General features: G+C 46.3%; 1 protein-coding gene across 4 annotated transcripts in view; it reads right to left on the bottom strand.

Annotated features, from left to right (window-relative positions):
* The window catches only part of RABGAP1 (RAB GTPase activating protein 1), a 169,863-nt gene that overhangs the window by 15,936 nt on the left and 132,186 nt on the right, over positions 1-21,741 (bottom strand). For 3 of the 4 annotated variants that reach the window (XM_024762276.1, XM_024762277.1, XM_024762278.1), the window contains exons 20-28: positions 18,592-18,684; positions 18,057-18,167; positions 9,403-9,507; positions 8,245-8,328; positions 7,513-7,584; positions 5,110-5,307; positions 1,252-3,730; positions 391-648; positions 12-138 (exon numbers count right to left, since the gene is read on the bottom strand). In XM_024762276.1, coding sequence (XP_024618044.1) covers positions 3,608-3,730; positions 5,110-5,307; positions 7,513-7,584; positions 8,245-8,328; positions 9,403-9,507; positions 18,057-18,167; positions 18,592-18,684 — 786 coding nt within the window. In that variant the 3' untranslated portion in view covers positions 12-138; positions 391-648; positions 1,252-3,607. The remainder of the gene's footprint in view (positions 1-11; positions 139-390; positions 649-1,251; positions 3,731-5,109; positions 5,308-7,512; positions 7,585-8,244; positions 8,329-9,402; positions 9,508-18,056; positions 18,168-18,591; positions 18,685-21,741) is intronic. The other variant, XM_024762279.1, reaches the window with a different exon arrangement.

The following is a 21,741-nucleotide window of genomic DNA, read 5'->3' as shown; positions in this document are numbered from 1 at the left end:
TTTACACCCACCTACTGCCCACGTGGTCATCTTAAAGCAGCTGCCCTGCTGGTCACCGGAAGTTAGTTAGAGATGGGGATTAACGTCCTAGCCTTGTGGTCTGGGCCAGGAACCGCTCTATGGGCCCGATTTCTTCGCCTATAAAAGTGGGGGAAGGGCAGGGAAACGGAGTGCTCGGTCCTCTTGTTCTGGGAGCGAGCACCTCAGCCATTCTGAGCTCACTTGTCTCATCAGCCCCCAAATGAAGCTTAGGAGAAGATCTGCATCCCAGGGTCAGAAGCAGGCATCTCTCTGAGCAAGTGAAGCACTACAGACAGCCTTTTAAACCCCCATCAGCCAGATGAAGAAACGGGCTCTGAGAGGCCAAATGACTCTCCTCTCGTCACCTACCTCCTTCCCCTGCATAGATGTCTTGGTTTTCACAATGAGAGCGGTGTTCTGGACTAAGTTTTAGCTCCCATGGAGTTCTCTTTCCTTCACTCCTCTCGTGGCTCACTCCTGCCCCTGGGACTTGGGGTTCAGAACAGACAGGGGCAGCAGATGCCTCTTGCCTTTCATTCTGAGCTGCATCCTTCCCCCTGAGAGATCATGACCAGGCCCTGCAGATCCGCTCAGGTTCAACAGGGCCTGCTAGACGGTCTACTCAGCCTGTCACGCAGAAATACGGGACAGGCTGAGCAGGCTTCCTGAAATCCACACTCACCTGCTTCTGCTTCCCACCCTCCCGCCTCTCAACCCACTTGGGTCTGGCCCCTCCGCTGTGCCCCACCCACCTCTGCTCTCCTCCCTTCCTGAGCGCCAGCAGATTCCCAGTCACCAAGCCCATGAGCCTTCGTCCAGTCCCGTCCAGTCCCGCCCTCTCCCGAGGCGGAGCTTGCCTGTTCTCTCCGGATGTCCCGGAGTCACCTTAGGCCCCACGTGCCAAGGCTGACTGGCTATGGGCGCCTTTCTCCTGGCAGGGCACAGCTGCTGGGATGAGGATTTCTGCAGAGTCCCTACACTCCGGAACACCGGGACCCTGGGGACTGGAAAAGCCCGGAGCAGGCTGGCCCATCTGGACTCTGGCCCTTGTTGGCCAGGAATGTGTATCCCAGAAATATGCCTTCTAGTCTGTGAGCGGCAAAGGGATCCCAACTGTGCTCCAGAGTCCCTGTCCTGGTCTCTGCAGAGCATCTGTCATGGCCGGGCCCCTTGCTAGGCACCTGCCCTGATTCAGTTCAGCGGAGAGAAGATGGGGCAGGGCTCACTCACCACCTTCCCTTCTTCATGGCCTGCATCTCAGGCCGCTTCCATCCAAAGGCTGGGTGTAGGGGGTCCTGGAGGGCAGGTCAAGCAAGGAGGGGACCGTCGGGTTGGGGAAGCACTGCTCTTCTTCCTGCTGCAGAGAAGGGGGCGAGGTGGTAAAGGACGGCCGAGGGTCTGGGAGCCTCGTCCCTATGGTGCTGCGGTGTGGGATGACCAGCAGGGAACAGAAAGGAGCTTTCGGAAAGAGGTACCTGCTGGCCATGCCACCACTTCCCCTGAAGGTTCCAGCAGAGCATAACTGGACCTCGGGTACTCGGCCTTTCTGCTCTTCAGCCATTTCCCCTGCACATTCACATTTTGGGCCTGCAACTCCCTCTCCCATCTCTGCCTGGTGAGATGCTTTTGTCTTTCAAGGTCTTACCACACACACCCTTACCTCCTGTAAGACTTCCCTAACCCTCAAATACACAGGTCATGTCTCACTTTATTTCTCCAAGACAGGCAATGCTCACGATGAAGGCACAGGCCTCCCAGGGGACAAAGCCTGTGTCTTCTCTCACCCCATGGGCCTGGAGCACATTAGCTGCTCATTAAGTGTCTGAATGGATGAACGGGGAGGCGCTGCCCAATGCTCAAGTACACCTATTTGTCAGCCCAGAGGGTGGTCTTCTCTGACTGCCCGTGGGAGGGAGGCAAGAGCACACCATGATAAAACTGGTTGTTACAAAGCAATGCTGTTTGTACCAAAATATTTAATGAATATGCCGTTAAAATAAAGCCAACAAAAGAAATAGTAATACAAGTTTACTGGTTTATATTTCAATTCATAAAGTTGACACACTGAAACTACCCTAGCACAATGTCCACGCACCTAGTTTTAGATGGGCTTACAGCTGTTTTGGTAACTGAACAAGAAAGACACAGAAAGCGGTGGAGGGGATGGTTTGGGGGTCAGGGGTTGCCGCTTGTTACCTCCCTGATCACAGATGACCTCAGCAAGCGTTAATACAGCCAACAGGAAAAGAGATACAAAACAACCCAGGTGTCTTTATGTACAAACCAGTGCCTCTTGTAACCAGCGACCTCCACACTGCACGCAGAGAAGACGACAGTCATCTGCGAGACAGCCTGTCAGCATATCACTATATAAATTAAAAGTCTAAAGTTATTTTGTTTATAAAAAAGGTGCTAAAACCTCTATTCCATAGTTCTGAAGCGAGAACTTGCAGCCCATCTGAACAGTGAGGTTTGCACCCAGCCTCACTCCGGGGAGGGCCCAGGCAGGCAGGGACACAGGCCAGCCGGACGGGGGCCTCTTGGCATGTGTGTCCTGCACATCCTCACGTTTACACACACACACACATACACACACACACACCTCAGAGTCTTTCTCACTTGTACAAGCTGTTGTGCAAAAACACTAGAACCTTGAAGTGAGGGAGCTCTTCACAGCTCTCGCGACAGCAGGGTGGAGAGCAGAGCCCGACAAACCTTGAGTGAAATTAAGTGCCCAAAATAACCACATAATTAAGTTGTGCAGATCAGTCCTAGTCTGGGATTTAAACACTGTCAATTGGGTGCATTGGGAAAAGATATTTATATATACACACACACACACGACACATTAACCAAAATAAGGTTTGTCCACGTTATGATTAATCCAGTCTCGACAGTCGGTCAAGTCACCCACCCCAGCACTGTGGAGTCATTTGGCAGCTAACACTAAAAACAACAGGAACTATGAGAGTTGCATAGAATTGATCAGAAACATGTGAATAATGCCAAACCAAAAACCTGTGCATCGTAGAGTTAGTTTAACAAAACTAGGTGGCTTCACCTACAACCATGAAACCCTCCTATTTAAAACAAAGTGCTTCTCCATGTCTACCTGGAGGACCCTCTGCTGGCACTGGAGCAGATAATTATTTGAGCTACCGATCCCCTGCCCCACCTCCCCCAATATATAATAATATGTGTATTTAAAAAAAAAAGATTAAAGGTTTAGAAAAAAACCAAAGGCCTGAAGGATCCCCAGACTCTGATAATGTCACTCAGCCGCTGGGCTGGGTGAGGAGCTGACCTAACCGGGAAGAGGCCCGGAGGTCACACGGAGGAGTGGCTTTCTGGAACGTCCAGGGTGGCAGGCCAGCCGGCAGGCCTGTTAGTATCAGGAGTGAGGAGGGCCTTACCGCACAGGCTGCCTGCTTCATGAGCTCTGGTCCAACAACCTACCCACATGCTTCTATGGATCTGACTTAGGTACATTCTGGTCCTGGGACATGTCACAGAATCACACATCTGGCCAAAGAAGGCAACAAAAGGTGTCATGTTTTCTGAAGGTGTCTGGAGGCAGCAGCTGCTCTCAGCAAGTCTCTTTCCCTTGAACCCCAGTTGCCGTCTTTATGGAGCTCAGTGTTCGGTTAAACCACGTCTTCTTGGCCGCCTGTACCTCGTTGAGGGCAAGGCCTAAATGGTGCTCCAAGTCCTGGAAGAGGAACGACGTACGTGAGGATGCTGGTCTCCAGTGCTAATGACACTGCCTCCCCAGAGCCGAGCCAAGACAAGAATTCAGTCTATTTCCTCTTGAGAGGGCTCTGGAAATTCCCCCAGTTCTCAAAGTGGCATAGAAAGATCTGGAGTGCCTAAAGCTCTGGGAGATTTCCTAGTTAAGACCTCCTCATTTCTTGCCTCGTCTACTTATTAAAACGGCCTCCCACCTGAACGTCTCCCTCTCCGTCCACCCACTGCATACCAGGAGACAGACCAAATGTTCTACCTAAGAATGCAGCATTAATTTCCGGCAAGAGCCTTTCAAGCCTAGACCCCCTAGCAAGATGTCCGAGATGCTTCACAGTCTGGGCAGAGACTCTTCCAGCTTGGCACCCACTTCCACCCCTACTTCCTACCGGCCCTTCCAGGCAGGCCCTCTCCTCCCTCTGTGCTGCTGGACACACCATGCCCTCCACCAGGAAGGCTCACTGTTCTGTCTTTTCTCCAGCAGCAACCTCTGCTCACTCTCGGACTACAGCCCAGATACTGTCCTTGGTGAGGCCTCTCCTCGCCGCCTTGGATGGTCACGGAGGCCACGTGCTAGCTGTGCGGCCCCAACAGTGAGAACCGGGCCTGGGCGAAGTAGACGCCCAGGTACCGTGTGTGATACGAAGACCAGGGCTTAAGCTTTAGTCCTGAACTTGGTTCCTTCTGCGAACTGTGCCTGGTGCCTACCTTGTGCTCAGCATCAGGCCTGATGGAACTAGCCATGCAGTATAACGATGAACAAAACAAGCCCCCGTTTCTCCATAAGGAAAGGAGGCCCAGATAAATTAGGTAATACGTCCAAAGTCACAAAGCTGGGTAAGTGACGGGAGCGGGGGCATAAAAGCCTGTATTTGTGAAGCCCTCAGATATCGTGCTGAGCCCTTCCCGTGCATTATCTTTTTTAGTCCTCAGAGCAAACCATCAGAGTGATCCCTCATCACCTCCACTGGCAGAGGAGGAACCTGAGGTGAAAGGAGGTTACTACTAACCCAAGGTCAAAGAGTTTGGTGGTGCAGCTGTGATTTCAAATCATGCATTCTCTGCTCCACCAGAAAGATTCCAAGTTTGATGGATAATTCTCATTATGAGAAAGTCCAATCGTTAGGACAGGCTAAATGCTAATTAAACATCCACTAGTAAATAGCAAGTAATGGGCTTCTTCCCATGAGGATTATGGTTCAAGTTTAAAAGGGAAAAAAACCCCAAACCATGAAGATCATTTCTGGGGTTTCTAGCCCACACCAGGGAAATCCTGACCCCGTGCAGGTCTGGGTCCCGCCACACCAGGGGCAGAGGGCTGGCCGGGGGCACAGAGGCAGCTGTTACCTGGATCTTACACTCAGCTTCCACCAGCTGCAGCTTGGTTTGTGCCAGTTCCAGTTCCATCTCTCTCAGCTGGTTCTTGAGTGTTTCCTTCTCCTCATCTGTGTCCTCATCCAAAACTTCCTTAGCTGAGCTGATGCCCTTTATGCGCCCTTCTTTGTTGAAAAATTCCCGGCAGCGCTCACAGTCATCCACATTTTGCTGAAATTGAATGTCAGATGTGAAGAGACAAAGAAGACATGAAGGTGTGAGCATCTCCTTTCTGGGGAGCCAAGAGATGGCTTCTCTGCTGAGCACTACAGCTTCTGAAAAACTGTGTTCTCTCTGTAAACTGGCAGATGACCTACTGGAAAAGTCACCTGGTGTTACACACCAAAAGCAACACAAATATTCTTAGGTCTTGATCCAGTCATCTCACTTCTAGGAACCTTGGCTAAAAAAATGAAAAATCAGGCTTCCCTAGTGGTGCAGTGGTTGAGAGTCCGCCTGCTGATGCAGGGGACGCAGGTTCATGCCCCGGTCCGGGAGGATCCCACATGCCGCAGAGCGGCTGGGCCCGTGAGCCATGGCTGGTGAGCCTGCGCGTCTGGAGCCTGTGCTCCGCAACGGGAGAGGCCACAACAGTGAGAGGCCCACATACTGCAAAAAAAAAAAAAAAAAAAAAACAAAAAAAAACAAAAAAAATGAAAAAGCAGTGACTAGATACAGATTTACATACAAGGAATTTCACTACAGAATTAGAGACACAAAAAAGGGGTGGGGAGATAAACTATCCAGCTACTGAGAAAAATTAAATAGGATGTGCTATATTTATACAAGGAAGTACACAGCCTCAGAAAAGTTTTTGAGGAATTTTTCGTAACATGGTAAAAATGTTTAAGTGCTGGGTAAACTAGGACACAAAAATGTCTTTAAAGTATAGCTACAAGGATATACCACATTTCATGAAAATAAGATGGCAATGACTGTAAGAAAACATCATTTCGTTTTCCTCTAAGAAAATATTCTGCCAATTAAACCACAAAAAGCCATGAGTTATAAAATATGTCCCAATTTCAGATGTAAATGTGAAAAAAATGCCTTAGAGTGAATGAAATTTTCTATGTTAGAACAAAGACTGAAAGAATACACGCCAAAGTGTTAATGATGATGTTGTCTGTGGGTAACAAGATTATAAGGGTTTTTTTTTCCTCCTTTACTCGTTTTCCAAATTTTCTGCAATGAACATTATTAGTTTTAGCATCAGAAAATAAATTTTGTTTAAAAAATAGGTACTGCTGGTTAAACACTACTTATAATGGAGGCCAGGTATCATCTTGCTCCAGGTAAAATGCTGGTTTGTGCAGACATGGCCATGGACTCCCCCACGTTTCTGTCCAGAGTTGTAAACATGTTAGTACAGTATCTTTCAGTAAATTACTCATCTCAGTAAAATCTGAAAAGTATTCTAATAATAAAGAAAGAAAGCACCAAGTTACAAAAACCCTCAAATTGGCAAGCAAACATTAAAAACTCAGGTTCTCATTGTATCTGGGCCCATTACAGCAAGAGGAATTGAGCTCAGAAGGGGAGTGTCCCCCTGCTACAGAACAATGTGGGGAGTGACCTGGCCTCTGCGCCCCACCCTCACGCACAGCCTGTCACCTGCAGGACTCTTCCACCTCACCAGGGTGCTGCAGTAATCACAGACAACACCTGAAGTCCTGGGGCTCTTGTGTTTTGTTTTGTCTTTTTACAAGTGAAGTTAGCACAGAGGAGGACGTTACACAAATTTGTAAGGAAGAGGGACACTTGTATTTTGAGATCTAATGCCAGAGCTCTTCTGGTCTTATCTGTATCCCCTGCCTAGAGGAGAGAGGCAGAATATCAGTTGTCAGTTGTAGCCACCTTGTCAGGTACTCATCAGTTTCCCTCATTTTTGAAATCAAAGCAGAATACCCAGGGACTTCCCTGGTGGCGCAGTAGTTACGAATCCGCCTGCCAACGCAGGGGACACGGGTTCGAGCTCTGGTCCGGGAAGATCCCACATGCCACGGAGCAACTAAGCCTGTGCGCCACAACTATTGAGGCTGCACGCCACAACTGCTGAAGCCCGTGCACCCGGAGCCTCTGCTCGGCAGCAAGAGACGCCACTGCAACGAGAAGCCCGCACACCACGACGAAGAGTAGCCCCTGCCCGCCGCAACTAGAGAAAGCCCACGCACAGCAACAAAGACCCAATGCAGCCCAAAATAAATAAATACATAAATAAATTTATTTTAAAAAAAAAGACAGTATTGTTATTAATAGTGGTAGGTTATTAAAAAAAAAAAAAAGCAGAATACTCCCTCCCCAAACTTTTTGTGCTGAATATAGCCATAAAATGAACTAGGTGGTATAAAATCTCTTTGATAAAGGAAGACTTACCCGAATTTTTTCAATTTCCACTTTATTAGCAGTCTGCTGCTTCTCTAATCTTTCACTCAACTGAGAACAAATCTGAAGAAACAAACATAATAGAAAATGACAATCTCTTCAGCAGAGTCATAATCCGCACAACTTGGGCTCGGGATGAGCTCTGCAGTGGAAGCTGGACTATGGAGTGGAACTGGGACCGCACTGAGCAGGAGGGGGTGTGAGACGACAGGCGGGCAGAGGTGCCTCTGGCTCTCCCACCCCCGCATCCACTGGCCTAGGACCTGCAGGGACCTATCAGTGCCACGCTCGATGGCCACTGTTTACAGACACTGCCAGACTCAGGAGCCAGCACGAGATCCCAGTACAGAAAGAAATAAGACCAATTCAGTTATGTCCTCAAAATGCAACCCGCTGGGGAGAGAGGTGGTTCTACATCATGAGTCTGAAGTGCTCCCAAGCACTCGGGGGCTTCCATGTATTAAGTGCCTGCTTATGTGAGGGAACTACGCCAGGTGCTGCACAAAGATAACCTCACGGACTCCTCACAACAGTTCTGCGCCTGAGCGACGATTTCCCTTATTTTACAGTTGAAAAGCAGTGCGGTAACTTGTCCAGTGAAGCGAAGGGACTCGTCAGTGCAAGTCGCCGAGCAGGGATGCGTGTGGGTGTGGAGAAGACATCTTGTGCAGGCAAGCAGGGCTTCCAGAGAACATGGCCCAATTCCAGGGTGCACGGACCCACCTGCTTGTAGTCACCGATGATAGAACTGTTTTTTTTAATCTCAGATTCTGCCTTGTCGAGTTCCCGACGGCACATTTCTTTTAACTGCGTACATTAAGAAAAGCAAAAGTGAATGTTAAGGGAAATACAAGCGAAGCTCTGTCACTCCGCGCTTAGCGCTGGTCTTTCCCCAAAGTGCCTGACCTACTGGAGGTAACTCCCTTCCCTTCTTCCTCACTCTCAGCACTACTAACCCTACTCTTTTTTTTTTTTTTTTTTTTTTTTTTTTTTTTTTTTTTTTTTCTGGTACGCAGGCCTCTCACTGCTGTGGCCTCTCCCGTTGCGGAGCACAGGCTCAGCGGCCATGGCTCACGGGCCCAGCCGCTCCGTAGCATGTGGGATCTTCCCGGAACGGGGCACGAACCCATGTCCCCTGCATCGGCAGGCGGACTCTCAACCACTACGCCACCAGGGAAGCCCATTAACCCTACTCTTGATGCTAGGAGAGAACAGTCAAAACTTCTGAACTTTCAGCTTGCGGCTTTTGCTGAAGTTCCTCCCTGTCAGTGCAGCCCTACCTGGGATCCTGAGCTGAGAGGTAACACAAAGCAAATGCAGAGGAAGAGCTAACGGGAGGACTGCTGCTCCTTCAGTGCCTCATGGATTATGTGGGAGGCGCCCCGCCATCTCTCACCTCAGGCAGCCTGACTGAGACGAGAAGGTGGATGGTGAAGGAGAGCCCGCCTGCTCTGGGGCATGCAGCACCCAAAGCTCTTCCTATGGCTGTGAGTCTGCGCCCAGGGGCTATGCTCAGGACAAGCCTTCCAGAGTTTGCTCTGTGGGGGAGATGTCGGTGGACAGGTAGGGGAAGAGCCAGACATTATGTGATGTCTGTCTTCCTTTGTCAGAAATGCTAACCCTCTTGTCACACTCAGACGCTGACACACAGGAATTTCTCCTGCCCCAGTGAAGGATGGGCTTTGGCCCACTGTCTCCCCCTACATTTTAATTATTAAGAACCATTATGCTTTTCACAGTAAATACAAAAGGCCTTTGGAGAGAAACTGAAGCCAGCTGTCTCCGGGTTCTCCAGTGCCAACAGGAAGCCACCAGTGAACTCCCAGCTCTCAAGTATTTGCAAGACACAGAGGAATGTGGGAGGGGCAAAGCTCCCCTCACCTGAGCAGACTCTTCTTCCAGCCGTCTTTTCTCTTCCTCTGCATCAATCAATTTCTGTTTGGTCATAAGCAGCTCCTTATTCAGTGCATCTGCCTTTTCCTCAGCCTGAAACATTTAAGAGGTGCTGTTAAAGAACAAGAAGTGAGAACTGAAAGGGATTTGAATTACCCAGAACAATCCAATTTTAAGATGATGAGGAAACTGTGATCCAGAGAGGGGATGTGATATGCCCAAGGTCTCGCTGAGACTACACTCACGCACAAGTGTCTGGCCCCGTCTCCTGCCCAGAGGCAGTGCGGGTCAGTAGCTAGGAGCTCGCCTTCGTCAGACAGCCTGGCCTTGACTCCCACTGCTCCCCGACTGTGTGCCACTCGGACAAGTCACTGAGAACGTCTCTGAGCTTCACGATCTTCAGCTGAGAGATAAGGCGTGGAATGGACTCAGCACAGTGCCTGGCATATAGTAAACACTCAACAAAAGGTAGGTGTCATTATCATTAATAGTAATAATAAATTCTGGTTTTCTTCTTCCAAACTCTCAGTATTTGCTCTGCTTAATCAAATAAGTTCTGCATTTTGCTCTCACTGTCACCTGACAAAGGCACCCCTTTGCTAGCACTCTCCTTTTATTATCTGAAATGGCCATCTTCCACCCCAGTTTTTTTCTAAAGCATGCAAAGGTCTGGTGGGCAGATCTTTGGGTCCAAGTGAAAATGATACACCTGTACCCGACAAATACAGTCCCTGACACTGGAGAGTCCAAGGATAACTGAAGAATGAGAGACTGCAGCATGTTAGAAGGCAGTCGAGGAAAGGAGGTGGAAGCTCCTAGCTACAGAGTGCTAGATACAGAGGGTCTTTGCCAGCTCCTTCTATCCAACCTCCTCTGACAATGGATGGTGGTTTCCCTGAAATTAAAGAGCATTTCAGATGTCACCTAGCTGAAGTGGTGTAGCTGAGCCCCTCTGCTTTCTACAACACCACATCTGCTGACGTACTTTCTTCGGGAGGCATAGGCTCCAGGAGGCTGGGGCTTTAAATGGAGAACTGAGAATGGCATGATATGCAACTCACAAGGCCATCAGTCACTTGCCTATGCGTGCGATTAAATGGGGTCCTGGTTAAGGCCTGTCCTTTCCGGTGAGTGGCTTACAATCACCTCTAGTTCAAACCCCAGTAGCAATCAAAATGGAAATAGGAATCAAACAAAAGAGGAAATAACAAAGAAGAATAAAGTCCTGTCAAAGATTCTGTTTTACTTTAATCAACAGAACATCCTGTTACCTCTCCCTTCTCTCCCCTGGACCCAGTTAACATCTTCTGAACAGTACTTTGGAACCTGTAGCACATACTTATATTCTCTCAGTTACTCACCATCACTCCCATGGTAGATAAGACTGATTCTAAGAAGTACGGGACAGCCAGGTCATGGACTCAAGAGTCTTCCTTGCCCATCCTGATTACCCAGTTTAGAAAAAAATTTAGATGGGGAAGTGATTTCCCCAAGCTTGCACAAGGCATGTAGCAGAGCTGGAATCCGAAACAAGGTCTCTCAACATTAAGCCCAGCATTTGTGCCATCACTCCAAGAGCTGACTCTCAAGGCTGTGTCAATAGGAAGGTGCACTGGACTGACCAACCAGGGTCCTCTTATGGCACCACACTTGCTGCACAGTCATTCTACTTCCATAAGCACATAAGGAGGGAACATCTGGAGATAAACACAAATCCAGACTTCCGCTTCTGGTCATAAAGGACTAACCAGGACCAGATTTACCCTCTCACTGTAAACAAAACACTGGACGAAATACATAAAACTACTGTTTGCTGACACTAAAAACAAATGCAGAATTGTGGTTCCTGGGAGAAAGGAAACAAGCAAGGTCTTACTACCATTCTGGCTTTCTGCCTAGAGGCACTTCTGGACCAAGGAGCAGGGTGAGGGGTTCCAAACAGAGCATAGGCCTCAAAGGGTTCAGGAGGCAGAGGTAGGGGGTCAGAGATGCTGAGGTGGCTGGAACCTGTGGAGTAGAGCTCTGGAGATCTGAGCGCTCCAGAACTGCGAATAAGGCAGTAAAGGAGATAAAATGAAATCATGAAAATACCCAATTAAACCAAAGAAGGCAGAAAAGGGGAAAAAAGAAAGAAAAAGCAAATACAACAAATGGAGAACAAACAGCAAGGTGGTAGAGTTAAATATACCATATAAATAATTACATTAAATGTAACTGGTCTAAACATTCCAATCAAAAGAAGGAGATTATCAGACTAAATTTCAAAAAGCAAGATCCAACTATATGCTGGCTACAAAACCCCATTTTAAATATAAAGACACAGATATGTTAAAAGTAAAAGTATGGAAAAGGATATACCATGAAATACCATGAAAGTCGGAATGGCTATATTAACATCAGACGAAGTAGATCTCAGAACAAAGAGTATTAACCACGGACAAAGAGGGACATTTCATAACAATAAAAGAGTCACTCCAGAAGGCAGTAAATCTGAAATGCATTCATAAATTCAAATTACAGGAAACAAAAAACTGACATAACTGAAAGGAGAAATAGATAAGTGCACAGAGTTACAGATTTCCTCACTGTTCTCTCAGTAAGTGATAGAACAAATAAAGAGAAAGGCAGTAAATCCGTGGAAGTCAATCAACTTGACAGAAGTGACATGACAGAACGCCCCACCGACAACAACAGGACACACAAACTCTCCAAGAGCATGTGGCACATCCACCCATCAGACAATATGGAAGGCCCTAAAATAAGCATAAGTATGTTTTAAAAGCAATAAAATCAGAAAAAATATGTACCCTGATGACAACTGAATTAAATCAGAAATCAACAACAGAAAAATTTCAGGGACAAATCCCTAATAGTTAAAAATTAAACAACACACTACTAATTAACTCAGAGATCAAAGAAGCAATCACAAGAAGTGAATGAAAATAAAAACACGACACATCAGAATGTGTGAGATGTAGCTGAAATAGTGCTTCAGGGAGATTTATAACTTTAAATGCTTATTTTAGAAAAGATGAAAGGTCCAAATCAATGACTAAGCTTCTTCTTTAAGTAGCCAGAAAAAGAACAAATTAAACCAAAAGAAAAGTAGGAGATAACAAAAAGCAGAAGTCAATAAAAGAAAAAGAAATCAACAAAACCAAAAGCTTGGTTTTAAAGAGATCAACACAATTGATAAACTTCTAGTTAGTAGACTGATTAAGGAAAAAAGGGAAAAGATACAAATTACCCATATCAGTAATGAAAGAGAGAAGACTTCAACAAATCCATCCTATAAACATTAAAAGAATAAGGGAATATCAACGACTCTGTGCCTATATATTTGACAACTAAGATGAAATGGATAAATCACTTGAAAGGCACAAAGTATAAAAATGTACACATGAAGAATTAGAAAATTTGAATAGCTCCATATCTGAAATCATAATTAAATAATTTCCTGCTGGACTTCCCTGGTGGCGCAGTGGTTAAGAATCCGCCTGCCAATGCAGGGAACACGGCCTCAATCCCTGGTCTGGGAAGATCCCACATGCTGCGGAGCAACTAAGCCCGTGCGCCACAACTACTGAAGCCCGTGCCTAGAGCCCATGCTCCGCAACAAGCCACCACAACGAGAAGCCTGTGCACTGCAATGAAGAGTAGCCCCCGCTCGCCACAACTAGAGAAAGCCTGCGCGCAGCAACGAAGACCCAACGCAGCAAGAAAAAAAAAAAAAATTTTTTTTCTTGCTAAGAAAACTCCAGGCCCACGTGCTTTCATTAGGGAATTAAATTAAAGATTTAAATCAAGGAACAATCCCACAAAAAGTCCTTAAAAAATAGGAGGGAACAACTCCCAGTTCATTTTAGAAGGCTAGCATTTCCCTGATATCAAAACCAGACAAAAACATTAAAGAAACTCCAGACAAATATTCCTTAGCAACACAAAAATCTTTAATACAAATAAAAATCTTAAAAGAAAAAAGAAACCCCACGTTTCCTAGGAATGCAATGTTTGTGTACACTGAAAAATCAGTTTGTCTACACTTCACTGTACTGAGAGAATTAGGAAAAATAGCAAATAATCACCTCAACAGATGCAGGAAGATCATTTGATCAAATTCAACACCCATTCATGACAACTCTCAGCAAACAGGAAGAAAGGAGAACTTCCTCAACCTGACCTATGGAAAACCTACAGCTAACTGGAACAAGGTGATGAGGTCCACTCTCACCATCCAATATTGTTCCGAAGGTCCCAGTCAGTGCAGGAAGGCAAGGGAAAAAAGACAGAATGACTTGAAAAGAAGTAAAACTGTCTTTATTCAGAGATGATATGATTGTGTATGTGGAAAATCCTAAAAAATAAACAAAAAAGCTACAAGAATAGTAAGTGATTTAGCAAGGTCACAGGATACAAGGTCATGTAATCCACTGTATTTCTAGAGACTAGCAATAAATAATTGGAAAATGCAATTAAGAAAAAATTACCCTTGGGACTTCCCTGGTGACACGGTGGTTAAGAATCTACCTGCCAATTCAAGGGACACGGGTTCGATCCCTGGTCTGGGAAGATCCCACATGCCATGGAGCAACTAAGCCTGTGCGCCACAACTACTGAGCCTGCGCTCTAGAGCCTGCGAGCCACAACTACTGGGCCCGTGTGTCACAACTACTGAAGCACATGCACCTAGAGCCCGTGATCTGCAACAATGAGAAGCCTGCGCACTGCAGTGAAGAGTACCCCTCGCTCGCCACAACTAGAAGAAAGCCCACACGCAGCAACGAAGACCCAATGACACAGCCAAAAATAAATAAATTAAATAAATTTATTTAAAAAAAGAAAGAAAAAATTACCCTTAATAACAGATTAAAATATGTGCAAATCTTGTAAACTGAAAACTAAGAACACAATGCTGAAATTGAAAAAGACCTAAATAAATGAAAATTGTAACATATTCATGGATTGGAAGGTTCAATCACTGCTCAGATGTTAATATACTCCCCAAGCTAATTTACAGATTCAATACAACCCCACTCAAAATCCCAGAAGGCTTTTATTTCTAGAAGTTGACAAACTGATTCTAGTATTTATATAGAAATGCAAATTATTTACAGTAGCCAAATTATTTTTTAAAAAGAACAATAAAATTGGAGGACTCCCATGACCTGAGTAATTATGACTGTGGTATTGGCATTAACGATAGACGTATACATCAATGGAGTAGATACAGAATCGAGGAGACCCATACATACTGCGGTACACGGGCCTCTCACTGTTGTGGCCTCTCCCGTTGCGGAGCATGGGCTCCGGACATGCAGGCTCAGCAACCATGGCTCACAGGACCAGCCACTCCGTGGCATGTGGGATCTTCCCGGACCGGGGCACGAACCCGCAGCCCCTGCATCAGCAGGTGGACTCTCAACCACTGCGCCACCAGGGAAGCCCAGGTCAATTGATTTTTGATAAAGAGACCAAAGTAATTCAGTGGGGAAAGTTTAGCAGCCTGCTCAAGTTCAGAGAACTAGAATGCAGTGGAGCCAGAATTCAAATCCCAGGAGTTGGGCTCCTGAGTCTGTTTCCATCACTCTCACATTACAGTCTCAATGTAGAGAGCAACCATGCCAGAGGGGACTCAGGTGAGGTCCTATCAGCCCTGTGCCAGGTACCTTCCATAGGTTCCCTCTCAGCCTTTAGCACCAATGCCTTAATGTCAGGTCCACGCATCACTCCCATTTCATAGAGGAGAAAGCTTGGATGGAGTCACCTAGGGACTCAGTAGCTGACCGGGGATCTCTCCATAGCTGCTTTGTGACAAGTAACAGAAATGACAGGTGAGGAATAACAAAAGTGATAATAAAATCAGTTGGAAATACAAAGAGGGTTCTGGAAATTCTGTAAGCCACATATGAGAGCTTTTCTCTGGGATGCAGAAAGGGAAGAGTGAAAGGGCATGATGAAGTTCTTTCAGAAATCTAAGTCCCTGAAGCCAAAACACACTGAGAGGACCCCACAGCCCTCACTTCAGAACCTAACTGATTTTCCGTGATGATTCAAACGATACGAGAGAAGACTAACTTGGAAAGGGACTCAACGTTTAGTGTGAAAAGCTCTGTTTTCTTAGCACCGTCGATGGCTGGACGATGGGACCCCAGTTTGCTATTCCTGAGCCCTAGTGGCAACAGGGTTCCTGCTCCTCTGAGCCAAGTTAAGAGCAGCAGGCCAGCTGGATTGCAGTCTAAGGGCTCTGCCACTAACAGTGTGACTGTGTAAGACATTTAACCTCTTTTGGCCTCATCAGTGAAATGGGGATCGTAACTGTATCCTTTACACAAGGGTTGTTGGGAGGATTTGACAGTAAGTACACAGCACGTGGAGCAGTGTCTAGAACTCTGTAAGTGCTTAAGAAATGTTCTGTTAGGTGTCAGTATATTTTTGATGTAGTTATGACATCAAACCATAGCTTCTTGTTCCATATTTATTTTGGAGACAGTGTGGCATTACAGAAAAAGCCTGGGTGTTTCAATTAGATGCACCTGGGTTACATTCCTGGCTCTGCTTCGTCCTGGGTGCCTTCCTCTCTCTTGAGTCTCAAGTTTCTTTATTGTTAAAAAATCCTTATCCATAAATGGGGCTCATGTTACAAGGCTGACGTAAGGATAAGAGATAGTAGAGTTTAACAAAGTGCTTCTCACTGTGCCTGTCACATACATCATCATAGAGTATTTTTACTATTTCTCACTTCCGATATCAGAAATGTAACCTAGCTCTTTGACTACTGTGCCAGGCTAAGACAACTTAAAAAAAGGCTTTTACCCTCTTTAGAGGCAGGCTTCAAGAACCTACGAAGTGTATTTTCCACCTTAAACTAGGAGAGCATCAATGTTACTTCTGGTCCCATCAGACTGGCAAATGCAACAGCTCAAACTAAAAATCTGCCTGGAATTTTATCTTAAGTTGCCTCTTAATATAATATCATTGTAGAATACAAAGCTCTAGTACAGGACCCATTTTCTTTTCTTTTTCACTTCCTTTCTGCATGACCTACAGCTGCTAGAAGAGCCATCACAGGTGCACACTGTGATTTTTGCTCCAGCAATTACCCTGCTCAGTGTACACCCACCTCCCTCCACTCACTTGGCAGAAATGCCTAAACAGTGAGGGAATGATTCTCATAGTGTTTCTACAAAGAAGATCAGAGGGTATGCTGGGAACCTGCACCACAGGGAGGAAACTCCAACCTAAGGAGACTGTGGTAAACCAAAAGGCAACGGGATCTCCAGGTTCTGGTTACTGAGGGCTAATGGCCTTGCAACACCCTTCCTGGAAAAACTGGAAAAAGGAGTCTTCCCAGTTACCTGCAGCTACTTATAGCTGACAATCAGACAAAGAGAGTGAAACAACACTGCCTGTGCCTAATTCCTGCACTTTCATACACACCAAATCACGTAATTCTCACTATACTCTTGGACACAGCTATTATTCCACCTCCCCACACTTCACTCTGCTTGACAGTAGAGTAGCTGATGGTAGAATCCAGACCTGTTCAAAATTTTACTCCATTATTCTATTTCTAAAGAGAAGTAATAAGAACCAGTAGATACTGCCATCTCTCTTCCTCTTCATCTGCGGTGTGACTCACTTGGAGAATCTAATGAAAGCAAAGACTGTCAGAGAAATACAGTAGTACACAATATTTTCATACATGTTTGGTGGCTGTCAAGGACCTTGTGAAGTTCACAGATCCTAAGGGGTTCAATATATTATGTTAAGTCCCCTGTAAACCCTCAACAGCCTAAGCCTATCTCTCTAGCCTCAGGAAAATCAACAAGCAGAAAAGTAATCTCAGGAGCCTGAAGGGAAACGTAAGTCAGGTGCTGCCAAACTTTGTCCAAGCGCCAAAGCCAGCCTGCCACCTATTCTCGCAAATGAAGTTTTACTGGGACACAGCCATGTGCATTCGTTTATTTATTGTGTAGGCACCAATGGCAGAGTTACATAGTTGCAACAGAGACCACGTGGCCCACAAAGCCTAAAATATTTACTATCTGTCCCTTTACAGAAAACGTTCGCCAACCTCAACCTAAACCATGAATGAGAGAGTGCACTACAGGAAGCCTGTAGTATAGAAATTGGACAAACACCCTGCCAGGGATGCCATCATCTCAAACCTTTTAAGATTAGGAGAAGCAAAGAAAAACAGAATATCTGCCAACAGAAATTCCTGATGAAATTGCAAGCTGCGGCGGCACTGAGCTTTATTACAACTGGCAGTGCTTATCCAACAGGCACGTGATGTGCAGGATGACAAGATCTGTTCTTGTCTTAGGGGTAAGTTAAGGAAATTATAGTGATTAAATGCTACTGCCAATTGCAATAACATAAGAATAGCCAGAAACACCTTTCAATCAATGTCTGGAAAGGCGTTCAGGGTTTGCTGTATAATGAGAAGAGAATGCGGTAAGGAGGCCTTAATGAGATCATGGATGATCCTGAAGGAGAGGAGGGAACAGTACTGACGAGAGCAAGGTGGATCGTAAGAGGGAAACACTAACTAGAACAACAAACACTAAAATTCCAGGATTTCACTTGATTAAGGGAGAAGTGCTTCAATATAATCATCCCTTCAGACAAGCTGGACTTACATTATCCAGGTCCTTTCGCAGTGCAATCTTACTGGTCACCAGCTCATGGGCTAAGTCATCATTTTCCTGTTCCAACCTCATGTTAGCTTCTTGTAGACGCCTATTCTCCCGCTGATGGGTAAAAAGAAACCAGTTACAGACATAAAAATCAGATGGAAATGACAACTTCTCAGGTTAACCCTCAAAACTAATTGCTGAGTCCTACGGGAATCACGGGAGATGTGGCTGGTCCTAACGTGCTGCCCAGTCAACGACTGCTTACTTTCTATCTCCACAGAGAAATACTTAAATTCAAGTGACTGTCAAGCAGCTACTTCTTATTAACTGTGACAAAAGCCCACCGAACTGTAACAAACTAGGCTGCTAGTCTGAAGCAAAACAAATCTTGCTTTCTCATTTGCAAACTCAAACTGAAACTGGAACCTAGAAATAGTGAAACTGAATTTTAAAAAGAACTCACTAAAGCTAGTTACAGGCGCAATTATGTAAAATGAAAGGCTGAAAACACTTCACATCACCTAGGCCGTAAACAAACCTCAAATCGCTCGATGGGGTCTTCTTGTTGGGCCTGCTGTTCCCTCATGGTGTGATATTCTTTTTCATATTTTTTCAACTTCTTCTGACTAATCTGTAGGATAAAGCACAGCACAAATTAAAAAGTATCAGAGGGGCTTCCCTGGTGGCGCAGTGGTTGAGAGTCCGCCTGCCGATGCAGGGGACACGGGTTCGTGCCCTGGTCCGGGAGGATCCCAGGTGCCGCGGAGCTGCTAGGCCCGTGAGCCATGGCCGCTGAGCCTGCGCGTCCAGAGCCTGTGCTCCACAACGGGAGAGGCCACAACAGTGGGAGGCCCACGTACCGCCAAAAAAAAAAGGATCAGCAATGGGTGGGTGCTTTCAGGGCTTGCCCTGAAGACCAAGACCTCTGCTGACCTGGGCATCCCAGTAGTCAGAATGAGCACCCAACAGATAACCCCTCCTACCTGAGCTCTAGGTCTGACTGTCCATCTTCCTCCTCCTCCTCATGGGCCACTTCTTTAGCACATACCAGCACTGCTGCAGGTGCTGTCATTCTGTGACCTCATGACAGCTCTACAAGGTACGGCATTAGTATCCTCATTTTAGAGGCAAGTGAACTGAGATATAAGGAAGTTACGTGACTTGACCAAAGTCACTCAGCTGGCGACCAGCAGGTTCAGGATCTGCGCCCAGGCCGCAAGGCGTCATCCAAAGTTCAAGCTGTAGCTACCTCACTGTCCTACCATCTACCACTTTCCTTTCAACTAGCACCTTCTGTGCTGCCTGTAAACAGGCACAGTTCTCTCTGCCCTTAAACACACAGTTCTGCTGAGCATTCTATTTAGCTGCTCTTCCATCCCATTAAACTACTGTCCTCTTTCTCACCAACCACTACAAACTACTACACTGCTGACTCACAAATCTGACTTTTAGCCCCCAGTTCCTAGGAATCACAGAGCTAGTCTAGCCCAACTTCCTTAGTTTACAGAAGAAAACACTGAGCCATAGAAAGGGGATGGGACAGGCCCAAGTTTTCAGCAGGCTGATGTCAGCATCTCCAATCCCTGCTCCATTCTTCCCTTTCTGTCTTACTCGAGCTGCCTGGTGTTCCTCTCCAACTGATTCTGTGGACACCTGGCCCCATCGGGCCGTTTACAGGCCTGCCTCAATTAGAGTTTGCTCCTGGAGTTTGGCCGCTGCTCGAGGGGAGGCAGCTAGGAGCCATGCAGCACTATGCCCTGGCTGCAGTCTATAGAAAGATGCCCACTAAACACCTGGGGTGAGGCCACAAGCTGGAAACGAACATCCCTAAACCTAGATCTTCTGCGGTTTAAGGCCAATGCTGGGGTGAATGTTTATCGTGCGTGTAAGTGATTCACAAAGCACTTAAATAGAACAACTTTGTGATCAGTAAATTTATAAACAATCCTAACAGATCAATAGCAGAGGAACAGAAACTAAATGAGGCTTGTGGGCAGCAAACATTTCCTCCCAGTACTCTCTGCTGTCAGTCTGTATAAATGACAAGGAAGGGCAGGGATACAAGGCTCCCCTCGTGCTTTATAAAGAAGAGACTGACACCAAATCCTACAAAACATTCCCACAAATCTTCAGGATTCTTCAACTTGTCATTCTCATGCTAGGGTAAGGAAGAATTAACATTTTTCATAAACATACATTTTAAAAGGCTAATTACAAAATAATTTTTTCTACCTTTCATTAGCCTTTATTATAAATGTCTCATTCTCAGAGCAAAAGGGTTGATTCTCCCTCACACTGTAACAGCAGTTAGTGTGTAATAAGTGCCCCAGACATGCCAGGCCCTTCACACATGTCATCTCATTTGGTTCTTTCAGTTCTGTGATAGGATATGGGCATTTCTTTGTGTTTCCTATGCTTCCACATTTTCTACGTTGAGCATGAATTACATTTATAATTAAGCTAACAAAGTGAACGCTGTTTAAAAACAATTCTCATACCCTGGGCTTCTCTGAGACAAAGCTCTGCTCACTTCTCTACGCAGAGCTTGCTGGTCCAGAGTTCTGACTTCTTTCCCAGCTGAGCCTCATTTAGTTTCCTTCCCAATTCTCAGCCTCACTTCTCGGTCTCTCTCTTCTTCCCTCTCTTTCCCTTGAATGCCTTACCCCACCCCCTCCAACCCCATTACAAACAAAAAATAAACAAACATAACACTGCTTATAAGGGGTTCATAGCTGATCCTGACTTCGGGAGCATGTGGCTGCATACCAGAGTCGACTAGTTCAGGCTGCCTCTGAGGCAGAGACCCTGTGAAAAAGACTGATGCCTGAATGAGGAACGAGAGGTATCAGCAGCAAAAGCAGCAATTCAAGTGTCCTCATGAGGCTGCACCCAGGAAAGACCAGCACCTCTCAGCCCGCCTGTCCCATTATCAGTGCTTTCTCCAGGTCAGAACTGCGTCTCACTCACTGTTGTCCCCTGCGCATGCACAGAGAGCGCCCAGAAATGCTTGCTAAATTAATGAGAAGGGAACCCACACCACCACCCGCTCCGCCCCTTTGCATCAACCTGTCTTCTAAATGGAAATGGCATCCAAAGCGAACGTACACTGCAAGCCTGGTCCCTCTGCCTGTGCAACCCTGTGCCTGGATCACTCCTCTTCACCTTTCAGATCAGAGCTCCACATCACTTTTTTTTTTTTTTTGGCTGCATTGGGTCTTCGTTGCTTCTTCCTGGCGGGCTTTCTCTAGTTGCAGTGAGCGGCGGCTGCTCTTCACTGTGGTGCGCAGGCTTCTCATTGCAGTGGCTTCTCTTTTTGTGGAGCACGGGCTCTAGGTGCGCAGACTTCAGTAGTTGTGGCATGTGTGCTTCAGTACTTGTGGCTCGCGGGCTCTAAAGTGCAGGCTCAGTAGTTGTGGCGCACGGGCTTAGTTGCTCCGCAGCAATGTGGGATCTTCCCAGACCAGGAATCAAACCTGTGTCTCCTGCATTGGCAGGTGGATTCTTAACCACTGCGCCACCAGGGAAGTCCCTCCACATCACTTCTTAGTGAACCCTTCCCTGACACTCTTCCCCCTATCAGGCTTGGTCTTTCATTATATATTCTCATAGCGTCAAGCCAAATCCTCCATGGCACCTGTCCAAGTTCACAATTATTTATTTATGTGCTTACTTGATTAACTGTCTTCCC

This window comes from Neophocaena asiaeorientalis, unplaced genomic scaffold, assembly GCF_003031525.2.
Source record: "Neophocaena asiaeorientalis asiaeorientalis breed wild unplaced genomic scaffold, Neophocaena_asiaeorientalis_V1.1 scaffold78, whole genome shotgun sequence".
In the NCBI taxonomy this organism is placed as follows: Eukaryota; Metazoa; Chordata; class Mammalia; order Artiodactyla; family Phocoenidae; genus Neophocaena; species Neophocaena asiaeorientalis.
Note: the sequence above shows the minus strand (reverse complement) of the source record. Positions and strands in the feature narration are given on the sequence as shown.